At 39.0% G+C, this 16,063-nt stretch overlaps 2 protein-coding genes across 2 annotated transcripts; one reads left to right on the top strand and one right to left on the bottom strand.

Moving 5' to 3' along the window:
* Positions 1-1,999: 1,999 nt before the first annotated feature.
* LOC140943424 (kelch repeat and BTB domain-containing protein 2-like) lies at positions 2,000-7,443 on the bottom strand. The gene is made up of 2 exons (XM_073392508.1): positions 5,970-7,443; positions 2,000-4,973 (listed from the first exon to the last, which is right to left on the bottom strand). The coding sequence occupies exons 1-2, from the start codon at positions 7,418-7,420 to the stop codon at positions 4,388-4,390; spliced, it is 2,037 nt and encodes a 678-aa protein (XP_073248609.1). The 5' UTR covers positions 7,421-7,443; the 3' UTR covers positions 2,000-4,387.
* Positions 7,444-12,361: 4,918 nt separating this feature from the next.
* LOC140944667 (uncharacterized) lies at positions 12,362-14,405 on the top strand. The gene is made up of 3 exons (XM_073393786.1): positions 12,362-12,391; positions 12,681-12,964; positions 14,237-14,405. Exons 1-3 carry the CDS (start codon positions 12,362-12,364, stop codon positions 14,403-14,405), a joined length of 483 nt encoding a protein of 160 aa, XP_073249887.1.
* Positions 14,406-16,063: the final 1,658 nt, after the last annotated feature.

Below are 16,063 nucleotides of genomic sequence, written 5' to 3'. Positions count from 1 at the left end.
ATGGCATCCGTGTGGAGTTAAAAGTACCAGACTTTAAGTTATCGGGGTAAATTTCAGTCCGCACTTTTTGATCGAGGGAAGCGAGTAAAAATGACTTGAAAGCGGGGTGAAATCCAACGAAAATTGGCTTTAGTTCGAGTTAGCTAGCGGGGAGTTCGAGTTATCTGGGTTCTACTGTATTTTCTTTTTCGGTTGTTTTATGTAAAAAAAACTGCAGCCTGTTTTCAACTCCTACGAAACGTACTCCCCTATCGTAGTTCGGATTTGTTTGGAACCAAGATAGTTTCAAGCAAGAGAGGATAAACCGGTCCTTTCTTAGGCGCATTTTTGTAACAAGGTAACCCCCGGAGCTCTTGCAGTAAACTCTCATTTCCGCCTTTATTTTAAACCCTCTGTCAAAGGTATGTCTTCTTTGATTACATGTTTCGATTTTCCTTTTTTATACTTAGGTGTAAAGATGATTGCTGTGGTCAAGATAAGTTGATTCACGCCAGTTCAAAGCAAGCGTTGAAAGCTGAGTTAAGCGGGCTCAACACTCCTGAATTCCAATGTTCAGAACTCTCGGAGTTGTCGTTTTCAGAGATAACCAAAGATTTGCAGAAGCGAGACAGGGTGTGATCGATGGATTCAACAGCAAAAAAAGATGTGACGTCTCTACCACTATTACTTATTAAATTGAGTTCATTTTGGCCATGAAAAAGCTCTTGAAAAGTTTCACTTTAATAATGCATACCTCATGTTTCAGGATGTAAACAAATTCCCTAAACTGTGTATAAGGGCCAATTTAATTTTTCCTTGAACCTGGGCCTGGCTTACCGCAGAGGTAGCAGCTGCTCTAAGAGGGAAAAGCAGGAAAATCGTTAGAATAGCTAGGAGAGAGACGCCTTGACTCAGGTTTAAATTTATTGGCCTTCTTAGCCTTTTCCGCCTTTTTCTTCTCCCTTTGACTTTTTAAGAACCTTACGAATCCTTTCCTCATCAGAATCGTTCTCAACCGTGCAGATCTTCGAACGAGTAGCGACAAAATTCTTATCTTCCTCTAAGACATTTCTAACCTCGAGGGGTTTTCCAGAATGAAGGGGTTGAATGACGCTGTCGAAAAAAGTAGGAACCTTCTCCTGATGATTATACTGTTGCTCATTACCTTTGGACTTAAAAGAATGGCGAGCCGAGTTCTCTAAGCGGATTTTCTTGACGGCCTGGCTAATGGACCATCGTTCATCGTTCTGCCTCTTAAGCTCCTCTCTAAAAGAGCAAAGTTCGTTGGACAAAAAACTTTTCAGTTCGGCAAACGTCCGGGCAGTAGTCGCGGAAGAACCAGATTCAACCGTGCCACAAGAAAGAGGGGGAGCGGAGACACTTAAACCTTTAGGAAGAACAGCATCTATAACATCTGAACCGTCTATCAAAAGCAGAGAACAAAACACAAAAAATACTAGACACCGAGTTCGGTGACAAACTAGCGGCTGTCCAAAAGGCGAGATAGCAAAAAAGGCTAATACATCGATATTTATGCAAATGTTCATAACACGTCAACCCCGGGGAGTGGGGGTGGGGTACTGCCATATATGGGCTATATAGGTATGTGCCGCTGTGAAGGCTATGGTTTTCAAGCAATTTACTCTAGGATAGGGAATATAAATCAGAGAGTTTGGGTCTAGAATAGGGCATCATTTTTCAGGAAACTGATCAGTTGGTTGAAGATTTCATCTAGGGATTGTGGTATAAGGTTTTGTTTTGACTAGACTGTCCTAGTGACCTCAGTAGTTTCTGGAAAACAGCTACTCTTGGATAGGGGGGATTTGGGGAGTCTACTGTAGTATAGGGTAGCAAAATTCAGCTGAACTAGCTCTGGTATAGGTTAAGGGTTCCAGGGTCCCAGGGGCACATCCCCACCCAGAAATTCCTAAAATACCCCCCCCCGCCTGGGATGTCAACAAACATTTAACTACAAAAGGAAAGATTTTCACCGTCGTGAGAACAATGCTGCGAACCGTAATGAAAAAGCTTTTCAACTCAAGGTGTTATGTTGAAAAGCATTTATTCTCATTTCTGAAGGTCAAATAAGCCAACATTTTCATTTTTATTGTGAACACCAAGAATGGATGGAGAAACAGAATTAAAGATTTAAATGCATTGCATGTGGGTATTTTGGAAGCTGTTCTGCATAACAGTTTTCAAAGATTGCTGTTGTCCCTAATTATGTATTACAACACTCATGACCAGTGATGACACAGCCTCCTCCTCAGGCGCTTCGTTTTTCTCATCGTAGAGGTAAGCACGAAATGCGAGTGACTGGTGATGAACCGCAAGGGACCATGGGAAGGGTACAGACGGTTGTCTCCTTCCCGCCTTCCTTTGCGTGCACATTTTCATAGAGAGAGAGACGTCTGGGTACGAGGCAGGTGATGACACGTATTTGTTTGTCACTAACATGTCATTTAGAAGTAATTTCTTCTCTTTATGTCAACTTTCAGATGAAGTATTTGGAAAATCTTCATAAAATGGACGAGACTACCATAACACTTAAAAACTTCATATCATATATCATGTAAAATAAAACTCTTAAAAATACATTTTACTTTAAAAATTCACTGAACCTTTTGAATTTGTATCTGCTATTTCTAAACAGGAACGTTTCAAAAATATAACTCTCTCTATATATATCATGGGCGTAACTTTCTCTACCCATAATTTTCCAACTAATATGTATTATTAAAAAATGAATCATTGGATAATGCAATTCTAGGGCTGTGATTGGCTTGGCCATCATGGTATATGAACCACTATACCATGCTTTACAAATATGGTGACTGTACGAATCTGCTCAAAATTAAAAACAAGCTAAAAATCGGTTGTTTTTACAAATAAAGTCGGGAAGAACTCTCGCTATTTTGTGGGCATTTTTAATAAAACAATTATTCCACTCGTGCTTGTTAGATATGAGATGATAGCCAACTCAGCACTTCATGCCTTGTTGGCTACCTGCCATCTCATATCCAAAGAGCACTCACGGAATGATAATATTGTTAATTATCATAAAACATCACACCCTGATAGTTAACTAAGTTTACCGAAAAAGTTCTAAGGCTTTAGCGATTGAAGCAAGCTCAAGCTGCAGATTTGTTGAAACAGATGCAATTTGCAAACATTAAGTTGCATAAGTGCAAAGTATTTTCAACATTGCAAGAAAAATGAAAGAAGGGTAACATTGTCTAACTATTATTTTTATAAACACTTGCTAGTGTATACATCAAACCTTTGACATTCAACTGCATCAGAATTACAGCCTTAAATTGGTCTGAAACCTGCACAGTCACGTTCACTGTATGTGTTCAGATTTCCCTGAGAGCTACTTTTACAACTCAGTCAGAAGCTGTGCAAGGATATTTTTGGGCTATAATTGGCAACAGAAGAATTATTGTTGGGACAATGATGTAGTTTTCTTTGTATTTTCTTTTACACATACCCTGAACTGCAGGACAATATTGTCGAGAGGCAGTGTGGAAGGAACAGCAAACCAAGGGGAATGTCCTTCAGAGTATAGCCTGCTGTGCAGGCGGATTCTGGGCGGGCAAAAGCTGCTTGTTTATGTTTGTACTGTTGTAACCACCATCTTTGTTATGACGGAGGAAGATTAAGGAAAGTAAAAATAGTAACCCTATGACTCGCCCCATTTTCTCCCCTCTTTTGGAGTTTCAACATGCGCTTTCATGAGCAAATCATTTGCGCGCCCGAAGAAAACGCCTGTACTGCAGGCTATTCAGAGTAATGTGCCTAAACCAATAATTTTGTCACCAGTTGTAGGAGGCACCACAGTCTAACCTCCACAAGTGACCATAACTAAACTTCTCCATACAATTTGTAATAAGTCAATAGCAACATGACAAGTTATTGACAGTTCTACATGTTGAAGGTTCTCTTACTGGAACACCAATATCTTCACTGCATCGCTTAAGTGCATTCTAATGGGATTTTAAGACTATTATTGCTCAGGTACCTTTAACTAGCACACTACCTAAAGCATCAGTGCAAAATGAAGACTACTTCCTTATAAAGCATTTTCACAGACATCACAACGGCCATATTGGTGTTCCATAACAATGAAATGGTGGCTATATTGGTGTTCTAAACTAATCCTGTGGGAGTTGCACTCTTTTCTTATGCAAAAACTTTCATTGTTCCAATAAATTAGCATAGATGCTGGCCACATGAGTGAAAACGCCCTATAATTTCATGATGGTTAAAACAAGTACCCATAGTTAACTGGTAAACTTTAAGATTTAAAAATGAAATGCTTCAATGATTGATGCACATTTAAAACCTCCCAAAGCAAACAAAACATGGCACTTAGAGTTCCCCAAATTAAGGGAAGGTTTCAAACAGTTTACCAGTAGGCTTCATCACCACTGAAGCCATAAGCCCAATCCATAAACCCATGCACTGCACGCCATCCAAAGAAACTTAAACTGTCATCACTGTCACTTCTGTAAGAATCATCTTCCATATCATTTTCACTATCTTCTCCAAAAACATCGTCCAAAAACAGTGCTTTGGGCAGTCTTTGCAGGATCATTGCAGGCAGCTTAGTGGTACAGAGAGTAAAAGATGCCAGCTTGCTGCTTGGACCAAAATGCTCCACCTTTCGCCAAGTATTAGTCCGCACATTGTACTTTACAGCATCGTGGGAGAAATCAAAAGTTACATCAGGCATCAAAGGCACTATGATCTGGTTCTTTACTACAATAACGTCATTGCATCCAGTATCAAGGTAAGGGAGACTTGCAATAAAATGCCACTCGTCAGTATTAGGAGAATACACTTCACACGTAGGGGTTGAGGTTATACCATTTGTACTGGATGTACGTCCCCCAATCACATAGATCTTGCCATTCAAGCATACAGACCTTGGCAGTAGCCTTGCTTGATTCATACTGGCAACAAATGACCATGTATCCTTTCCTGGATCATACCTACAAAGGTATTAAAAACCAACAGGTTCAAGAAAATTGGATGAGAAACGTTTTAAGAATTATTGAACTATTCTACCTAACAAAAAGATAAATAAGGTTTATTTTCAATTTCCTTCGTCTTCTAACCCTAATTATTGAATCAAGATCATCAAAAACTTAGCGTTAGGAAATAATGGAAATTGAGAACCAACCTACATTGAAACTATTTTAGGCAGTACATTTCATTTTGATTTACAACACAATGTGTGCATTATATAATATTATAGTATTTTATATTATCCACATCACCAAAAATACTCATTAACTTCTTGGAAAAAGCCAAATTTAAGTTGTTTACTTAGTAACTATTAGCATTTAACCCACTATTAGGGTTATGTTTTACTCAGGTCTAAGGCAGAGCTGAGTGAAACATTGGGGAGATTTACAATCACATTTACAGCAAAGAGCAAACATCAGAAAGAAAAATTTTCAAGATACGAAATGACCAGATAAAAAAGTTCAAAATACTCTTTTGAGGTCTTCAAATTCCATGACTATTTCCATGACCCTTTAGAGTTTTCCATGGCCTTCGGTTTAGCTGTCGCTTTCGAAAATTTTCAAAACTTTTCTTGTTTTAGCATTTATTTTTTGACGTTAAATAGTTCAACAGACACAAACTCTAGTGTCCACCAAAATGTGTGCCGTTCGCACTGTTTACTCCTCTTGATCTTAAGTTGTCCTTGCTTTGTCATCTGCAGTGACCAATCTACCAAACAGAACTTTCATTTTCCAAGGACCAACTATTAAATTAGATGACTTTCCAGGCCTGAAATATGAAATTCTTAAATTCCACAACTTTCCAGGTTTTCCATGACCTGTACGAACCCTGCAATTCTTATGGATAAAAATGGCATCAATCTAGTGATTTCTGTGCAGTGAGCATAGATCTTGCCATTTGCTTGCCTAGTGGCATGGAAGAGAAAAAAGTGAGAAAATTCTTATTCAACTCAAACAAACCTCTCAACACTTGAAAGAAAATCTGAATTCTCTGATATATGAGCAGTTCCACCACCAATGATGTAAATGTGACCATTCCCTGTCACGCAGCCTGACCTAGATCTGGAAGTGTTTAAGCTGGCACAGTACACCCACTCATCCATTTCTGGATTGTAACACTCCACTGTGTTACAGCAACTGCCATCTTCAAGCCATCCACCTATGTAATACAGCAGCCCATTAAGTTGTGCCAGGGAAGCTTTTATTCTGCTAACTTTACAAGGTGCTTTAGTCTCCCATTCTGGGTCCATACTGAAGATGCTAAATGAAGGCTTCCTCTGATTCTTCACCTCATCAAGACACAGAGCACTTAATCTTGTGGGAGCACCATTGAAAAGTTTACTCCCACCTATTATGTACAGAGACCGTCCAGTAACTGCCAGTTCTGGATCAACATGCATATTGGGGTAATCTGATAAAACAAATGTTTCTTCCTTGTCCAAATCATAACAGAATGCTTTGCGGGAACCATACAGTGCAGATCTAATCCCAATCATGACATTATGCAATTCTGTAGACGTTCTTGTCCTCTCAGCTTCTGGTTTGTCATCTGCCCCTGTTTGCTTTTCACGTTTCTTCTTTGTCCATTTTGTTTTGATCTTCCTCTTGGAAGATTCTAACAGACTGGAGAAGGCACCAAGTATTGGCTCTTTCGACATCTCCGATTTCAGGAATCCTTTAGGCAACGACTTCCTTCTGAGATGGATTAGTAATTCAGGTAAATCTGAGACACGATTTTCTTCATCATACTTCACCCACTTCAGTACAGCTTGGTAGACCTCTTCCTCCCTTTCCACTTGAATTTCATCACTGGATATAAAGTCAATCAGACTCTTTCTTGAAATGGAAACAAATTCTTCGTTGTTCACCGCAGAGAAGAAGTTCTCTTTTATATAGTTGCTTGCCCTTTTCGCAAGTTCACTTGCGCCAAACTGCTCGGCTACTTGAAGGATACTGAAACAATTTTCAATACTAAGCTGATTGTTGAGAATCTGAATGCACGCCTTTTTCACTGGAGTAACAAGAAGAAAGCTTGCAGTGTTGAGCAACTCCAACGCGTTGTCGTAGTTTATAACAATCTCTCGCGTGTAAAAATAATCAAGAATGAGCGACATGGAGTCAAAACTAACCGAATGCAACTTAAGGAGTGTTTGATTTGATTCTTTCATACCACTGTGAAACATGGTATAAAAAAATTGGCTGCTTGCCGCCAAAACACATCGATGAGTCGCCAATTGTCTTCCTTCTACTTCCAGGGTCACGTCGCAAAAACCCCCTTCTCCCTCGAGTCTCAGCTTGTTTAGAAGAGAAAGTGCGCTGCTTTCACTTCCCTTGAACCTAATTCCCCATGAATCACAAAAATCAAGCTCTAAAAGTTTCTCTCTGTCTTGCTGTTCGAAAAGATTTTCCATGTTCCTCACACTGCCCGCCGCCATCTTGCGTTCCTCGGTGATTGACTCGCAAAGCGGGATGGGAAATCGATAAAAAAATTGGCGCCAGTTTATGAATTTTTTCGCCGTACAACCGTACAAGCTAATTACCAGGGGCCCAGTTTTTCAGACATCCACCGGATAAATCCTCTCTCTCCGGCCCTCCCGATGGCCTACGATACAAAGAGGTCTCTGTGGAGGAGAGAGAGGGAAATCAATATGCGTGGATCGATATAAGGATCGATAGCGTTATCCACCTTTCGAAAGACTAGGCAATGGTTTTCAGTCTCTCTCAGTCAATTCACTTCGGTGACAACAACAACAGCAACACTTTATTCCGTTTTTAAAAGAACAGTATTACAAACACTGACAAACCGCAGTTAGCATAGCTAATCGAGGCGGGTTGTCAAAAACAAAAACAACAATTAACAGTTCGCTCGTAGTGATATAAATGAAAGAAAATTGTTGCATAGAACGTGTAGTACAAACAGTTAGTTGAAAAGAAGTACAATACTTATGGTCAATTTATTACTATAGGTTTAATTCATATTAAATTAATATTATATTAAATTTTCTGTTTAAACGCGTTCCTCGGGAGTCTGCGTATTTCAAGTGGAAGGCAATTCCATACTTTGGCTCCAAAAATTGCAATAGAATTACTCTGTTGGTTCATGTTTGATATAGATCGTTTTCACTGTCACGCAACAAAAAATAAATTGGAAACCATCCAGTGGAAGAGGCCAAGAAAATGAAATATTATAAAAGACTAATATATAAACAATTTGTCCAAGTCTCAGGTCTTTGTGGCCCACAGTTTCTGAGTTATTTGCCGAAACATTTCATGCACCTGATGCACGTTTGTAGACCTTCGTGGAGCTTCGTATAGAGACGTCATATTGGTGTACCGTTTTGGTGCACCAAAATGGCCGCCGCAAATCAACAAAAACATCTGGAGTTCACTTTTTCTATAAAAACTCTTTCTTTTCACTCGAGAACTAGCATACGTGCGCATAAACATATCTTCTGATACTCGAAATGCTATACTGTTGAAAATCAAGAGGGGAGACTTTTTCAACGAGACAGTATTCCTATTTTGGTGTCACGCCGAGTGAAAATTCGGAAGTTCAAGTTGCTGTATTTTAGAAATGAAACATGCTATGGGAATGGAAACTTGTACAAAGATTTACTTTTTGTTTATCTTCAACCTAGTATAAATAAGAATTCGTACAACCTCGCTATTTTGACTTTAGAATTTGATGACGTCACTGTGAAAACCATGATCTATAGAGTGTTTTCACTCACGTGGCCAGCATATATGCAAATTTATTGTAACAAAAGAATGCGTTTGGATAAGAAAAGAGTTCAACTCCCAGAGGACTGGTTTGGGACACCAACATGGCCGCCGTTTCATTGTTTTGGGACACCAATATGGCCGTCGTGACGTCATGTGAAAACACTCTATAGGAGGAGATGGAGCAAGTTTAGGATACAGAAGGATTCTTACCAGTTGCGAAGTCTTGTACATGAAGTCTAGTCTTGCACGCGTATCAGTTCTTGTTTTGCAAAATACTCGCTAGAATTTTCAATAAAATACACCTAACCTCATTTTCTTTGCTAGTTGCTTGCTGTGTGGTTATTTCCCGATCTTCTGCGATGCGACATTAAAGGGCTATACCTCCGAAACGTCTGTTTCTTAAAACCATTTGTCACTCTTTGATATTTTAATGGAATATTATTTTATCATCTACCAGTTTAGTGAGATATATTTTTTATTTCGTGAAAACAAGGTGCTGATGCTCATAAACGAGTATTAGAACCACCGTTTTTATTTCAAAATCAAGTTCCTATAGGATAATTAAGCAAGAGTCCCTCCTGCAAAGGATAGCATTTGACAGAAAATCTTACTGCAGAAATAGGCAGATTGGGCAAAGAAAACGTGACGGCATTGACAACTGTCAGGGGCACTCAACGATGGTTTCCTCCTAAATACATTGAAAACACTTTTTAGGCTATCCAGAGTACTTTTAGTTATCTAGAAATGCATTCTAAGCGGCGCTACAAAATTTGTATCTGTTCGGTCATCCCAGGGGAACTTGAGTCTTTTCGAAATTACAAGAGGGTCTCAATGGGGTTAACCGATAGGCGTAAAACGGCCAAAAATTTAGTCGATAGCCGTAAAAATTGAAAAATTTTAACCGTTAGCCGTAAATAGGGTAAGAAAGAGTTAACCGTAAAAGAAATTGTTCCCTGTATTTGTTAGTTTTAAGGAAGGTGCTAAACTCACTTATGGTTGCGTTTTTATTTCCCGGCTACTTTGACTGCGTACGCACGTTAGGCCAAGCGCCTAGCTTTTAGGTGTTGACCTAGGCCACCTAGACCTAGGCTCCATTTCTACCGCCGCTCTCTCGGGGAACTAATTTTTTCCATAGCGAAAATCTGGCTTTTTGCTGGGGATTAATATTTGAGATTTTCTAAAGGTCGTGCCCTCGAAATAACAGCAACACGCAGAGATGTCACTCTTTGTAACACGTCGACGATAAACAACAATTCCATGTAACAATTCTCTGTTTTTCTCTAACGCTACGGCGTCTTCCCACGCAATCTCGGTGAAGGCATTTCGGTGGCGTATCTGAGAAAAAAACTCGCTCGGACCACGTGACCCGAAACGCATCAGCCGCGCGAAATAATGAGGCCTACGGACAAGGCAACGGCAGACAGTCGTTCTGTACAGTCCTTCGCTATCATTAAAAACACTTGACATAGGAATTGTTTTACACTGGCCGTTTTAACACTACAGCTAGAAATGGATTATCCATCTGAGACTAGCCTGTGTACAGTCACCCCCTCCCCCGCAGACACTCCTTCTCCCCTCCTCCTTCTCAGGGGAGGGGGCGGCTGTACACAGGCTGCCTGAAATGGATAATCCATCTTCAATTAAATTGTCCGTCAAAATTGACGGAGAAAGCCAGGCGGAATGTTCTGATTCAAAATTAAAGCCATTCCATTTTCAAATTAAGACGTATTACCTATCTGACGCGAATTATCAAACGGATAATCCGTCTCACCCGAATAATCCGCCTCTTAGTGAGAAAACGGCCATTTCTGTTATAAATGAATGTCGCGCACCGGCCTTGAGTTAAGCGTTTGCGTCAGTCTGCTTTTGCTTTTTCACAAAGATTATTTTTAAATTGACTATTGACATTTGTATGGGTAAAATTATATTAGAAGTGGAATACTTCATCAAAAGTATGATCTATCAAATGTTAAAATTTTTCAAAAGAATGGCTTATTTCATCCCGAGATGATCCTAAGACCTTTATTTTGCTTTAAAGATGCAAAAAAATACCGGTTTATTAATATTTAACTCCTTGAAACAAAAGAAATTAATTTTTAACTTTGTTGTTAACCGTAACTGGAAAAAATTAACCGATAGCCGTAAAAAAGCCAAAATTTTAGCCGATAACCGTAAAAGGCACCACCCCATTGAGACCCTCTTACAAGGGCTTGAGTGTTATTTTTCCGAAAATTTGAGAAGAAATTTGACGTATAACGAAAGTGAGACATTTTCTGATTCTTAACGCATCACATTTTTGAATCCTAAAATTCTAGGTTCCTTTTTTTCTACAAAAAATAATCTAACTTGAGAAGTAAAATGTGAAAATTAAGCTTCAGAAAAGCGTAGGGAATTGATACGATATGCTTCGAAAATTGTACATGAATGGAACGGTCATCTAGAAATTTTTAACCCTCCTCAAGTAATGGAAAATTCTAGGCAATATTTGCTTCTCTGAACAGATATTTTACAGAAAACAGTCGTTGCGTGCCCCTGAACTGTGCGCGTAGATTTAAAACCGAATTCAGCCCGCTTTCCTCAAGTGCTCCCTTTGCGCTCTCATTTGACGTCGAATTGTCTTTGCTGAATCTGCATTTAATTGTTACATAAAAATCTGTGTATGAGATAAAGAGTAACATTTTTTTACATTTTTTTGTTTCTAGAGTTTTTGAATAGTCATACATTCTTGTTGTAAACGGAGTAACGAACAATAACGTCATTAAAAAGGCGATTATTATTTGACCCCCGTGATTTACCACGCGACAATTTCTTCGAGTTTCTCTTTGTTTGATGGAGTCCATTCATTTGTTGTTAGGTGTGTCATTAATGTTTAATTTTACTAATCCGATGAATAAAACATTCCCGCTCGAGTATATCCGAAAATAGAAGGAGGTATTTTTCTCCTGAAAACAGGTTTCTATTCAGGGAAGTACGCTCTCGCTTTTAAAAGTCAATTCACTTAATCTTTAAAAATGGTGAGTATATATTGCACATCAGGATAGTGTAGGAACTTAACCTTTCTTGGGTGTTGTCTGTTTCATAAGAAGGTACATATAACCCGGCAAACATTTCAGGGAAAAGTTATAGGATCTTATAGTTTTTCATTTATTGGAACAATAGTTAAATTCAATGTCAGGGACAATAGCCTACTCAAATTAAGGCTTCTAGTTCTGAAGTTCCTCAGTACTAGTTTAATACTAATGTGTCTAACCTGACAAAGGAAGTATCATTCTTTCATTTGGCCATGGGCTTAAAGAAAATGAATTCTTTGGATTTGTGACTTTTGAAAGCAGGAACACCGGTCCGAAAAAACAAAACTTTGTGGTAAAAAGTAACTGAATGCTATCAACATGTTCTATTGAATTTACACACTAGAAAGTGGATTTGCTCAATATGGTACTTTTGCAAAAAACTTTTGTATTCAGTGTCCTTTAATTTGTTCTAATTCTAGCTTTTTCACTAGCAGGTTACTTCCCAATCCAGGTTTTGAAAAATTGGAGATTCCTTAGCGATATAGCCGCTACCCTGCGAGTAGTGAGCTGGCGTGCGAAAAGTAGCCTACTTTTCGCACGCCAGCTCATACCACGAAAATGTATCCTCTGCTCGCAGGGCATAGAGTGGTAAAAACATCTTTTGACTGTTGTCAAAAGCCTTAAGAATGCGTTAGTCCTCTCTGCAATGAATTTTGAACAATGATTATGTGTCATCCTTTCAGATTATAATGCTACTTTTACCTTCCGTGTATATCATGATTTTTCTAACCGATTGTTTTTTTTCCTAATAACATCGTTTAAGTATGTAAAAATGAATCAGTGCATGGGATAAAATCCGATTTAGTTAACAAATCTTTAGTGAACAACGAGGCCCCGTTTTTTATAAGAATAAGTTATTTTTTTGGTTATTTTGCAGTCATCTGGAGTGCAAGTCGACCAAGATGTCATCGATGCCTTTAAGAAAATCAAGTCGAAAAAGTCGCACGCATACGTGGTGATGAAAATCGAAGACAAAAAGAAGATTGTTGTCGAGAAGAAAGGATCCAAACTGCCCCCGAATTGCTCTCAGACACGGAATGAGGAAATTTTTAACGAGATGAAAAACTCCTTGGGCGAGGAACCGCGCTATATAGTTTTTGACTTCTGTTTCACTCGGTCAAACCAGACCGTTTCACAGCCGAAGCTAACGTTTATCAGCTGGTAGGGCACGATCTACAGTAAAACTGCGTCAACTCGAACTCTGAAGAGAAACGGGTCGGCGGATTGAAAAATTCAATTTGCCATGTTAAAATTGATAGTTACTGATTTTTCAGTAATTTATTTTATGTTGCAGTGCAAATTTACTCATTTCACGGTAATTAACGTGATTAGGCATTTGTATGTTATAAAAAAAGTGGTCCGTTCGTTTCACCAATTAAGTCAGTCAAATTGCCTTTAATAGCGACCAGTGTTAGTTTTAGTGTTTTTACGCTTTTACGCTTAAGAAGAGGCAATGGGATGGCATCCGTGTGGAGTTAAAAGTGCCAGACTTTAAGTTATCGGGGTAAATCTCAGTCACTCTTTGATCGAAGGAAAGCGAGTAAAAATGACTTGAAAGTGGGGTGAAATCCAACGAAAACTGGATATAGTTCTAGTTACCTAGCGGGGAGTTCGTTTTCACTGTCACGCAACAAAAAAAAAATAAATTGGAAACCGTCCAACGGAAGAAGCCAAGAAAAAAGCAGTGTTATAAAAGACTAATATATAAACAATTTGTCCAACTCTCAGGTCTTTGAGGAGCACAGTTCCTGAGTTGTTTGCCGAAACGTTTCACCCATTTTTGTAGAGCTTTGTATGGAGACGCCATATTGGTGTACAGTTTTGGTGCACCAATATGGCCGCCGGAAATCAACAAAAACATCTCATCTGGAGTTCACTTTTTCTATAGAAGCTCTTTCTTTTCACTCGAAAACTAGCATACGTGTGTATAAACATATCGTCTAATACTTGAAATGGTTATACTGCTGAAAATCAAGAGTAGAGACTTTTTTTTCAATGAGACAGCATTCCTATTTTGGTGTCACGCACTGTGAAAACTCGGAAGTTCAAATTGCTGTATTTTCGAAACGAAACATGCTAAGGAAATGGAAACTTGTACAAAGATTTATTTTTTGTTTGTCTTCAACCTAGTGTAAACAAGAACTCATAAAACCTCGCTATTTTGACTTTACAATTTGATGACGTCACTGTGAAAACCATCTATTTTTTCAACTCTTACCAAACGTACTCCCCTATCGTAGTTCGGATTTGTTTGGAACCAAGATAGTTTCAAGCAAGAGAGGTCGGATAAACCGGTCCTTTCTTAGGCGCATTTTTGTAACACGTTAACCCCCGGAGCTCTTGCAGTAAACTCTCATTTCCTTTATTTTAAGCCCTCTGTCAAAGGTGCGTCTTCTTTGATTACATGTTTCGATTCTCCTTTTTTATGCTTAGGTGTAAAGATGATTGCTGTGGTCAAGATAAGTTGATTCACGCCAGTTCAAAGCAAGCGTTGAAAGCTGAGTTAAGCGGGCTCAACACTCCTGAATTCCAATGTTCAGAACTCTCAGAGTTGTCGTTTTCAGAGATAACCAAAGATTTGCAGAAGCGGGACAGGGTGTGATTGATGGACTCAACAGCAAAAACGATGTGACGTCTCTACCACTATTACTTATTAAATTGAGTTCATTTTGGCCATGAAAAAGCTCTTGAAAAGTTTCACTTTAATAATGCATACCTGTTTCAGAATGTAAACAAATTCCCTAAATTGTGTATAAGGGCCCATTTAACTTGTAAGAAATTCACAAATTTGTGCTGCACCATTAAAAGCACTTACAGGCAACTCTTTCAGACTGTCATGTCTCTATCTCTCTTGTTTGCAACATTTGCATTGCCAGAAGGCAGATATATATCATAACAATACGGGACCAACAATACCACCTCACACAACCTATGAAAGGTACACTACACCACCGGGTCCAATATCTTTTGCATGCTCCTTTTGGGTGACCTACGAGTGGCGGATTCCGACCTTCAGATGGGGGGGGGGGGGGGGTGGGGGGGGCGGGGAAGAAGGGATCAAAGTGACTTTTTTATGACAAGAATCCGCTGGAAAAATAAGCGCAAGCATAAACTATATAGCGGGCGCCGTTGTGCCGCCTAGTCTGCATAGCAAGCGTTTTTGCTCGAGTTAAAGAGTTATAATGCTCTCGCTCCAAGTTTTCGCACTATAACTTGAGCGGAAATGCTTGCTACGTAGAGCGGAAACGCCTAACAAAGAACGCTTTTACAGTTGTTAAATTCCTTTCGTCTTAAATCTAGAAATAAGGCTATTTCTGTGGCCTAATTTTTTTTGCCCGTTTTAAAAACAGGATACCCTTGTTTGGCCAACTTAAGAAAAAAGCAGGCGTTCTCTCTCTTCTTTATTTTACCTATATTGCCCAAGATTATCTTTTTGTTCAAATGACAGGTTAAGGTGATTCCCTAGTAAAAGAACCTAACATAGATTTTAGATGAAACTTGGTACACTGATGTAACAAGTCAAGAAGATGATAAAAATGTAATAAAAAGTGGGGGTCACCGGGCTCGTTTTGACGTCACAAGGCCGACAAATACGGCTATTTTGGACCCTTTGACAAAAACCACATGCAGCCCAAAACTAGACAAAAAGGAAAGATTTTTTCAATGATGCATGTGGTATCGCACAGAATTTGACTTTAATGTATTGTTTATCCACTTACGTACCATAAAAATGCCTTTTAATGCCCTTGTTTTTACTTTACGCACCAAAGTAGAATTAAATTGGACACGCGCTATTCGACACGTGATAGCTCAATCCGTACAATTTAGTAAAATTGCCAAAAAACTGAACATAGATTTGTGCCAGTTTTTTTCTTACCGAAAGGAAGCACTGTCCTTATTAAAATCATGAAATAAAAAATGGGGGTCACTGTACTCGTTTTTGCGGTAGAGCTGCAGAAAGTGCGCACCAAATGCATTTTCCTTGATTTTTGAGAGAGGACTGGGGCGAGTTTCAAAATAGAATGTATGTGAAAGGGGGAAGAAAGTATTAAAAATTCCGTTTTTACAGAATTTACATCGAGATATCACATTTAGGACACAATGTGATGAAGAAAGCGTTTAAATGAAAATCAAAGTGAATAAGCACAAATTAAACATCCACTATCGAGGTTCTCCGTGAGGAAGTCGAACTCAGCAACGCGCGTACTGCTTACGTTAGACACATTCCCAGCACATTGAGTCTCACCTCGGTAAGAAACA

This window comes from Porites lutea, chromosome 7, assembly GCF_958299795.1.
Source record: "Porites lutea chromosome 7, jaPorLute2.1, whole genome shotgun sequence".
In the NCBI taxonomy this organism is placed as follows: domain Eukaryota; kingdom Metazoa; phylum Cnidaria; class Anthozoa; order Scleractinia; family Poritidae; genus Porites; species Porites lutea.
This window is presented reverse-complemented; position numbering and strand designations above follow the sequence as displayed.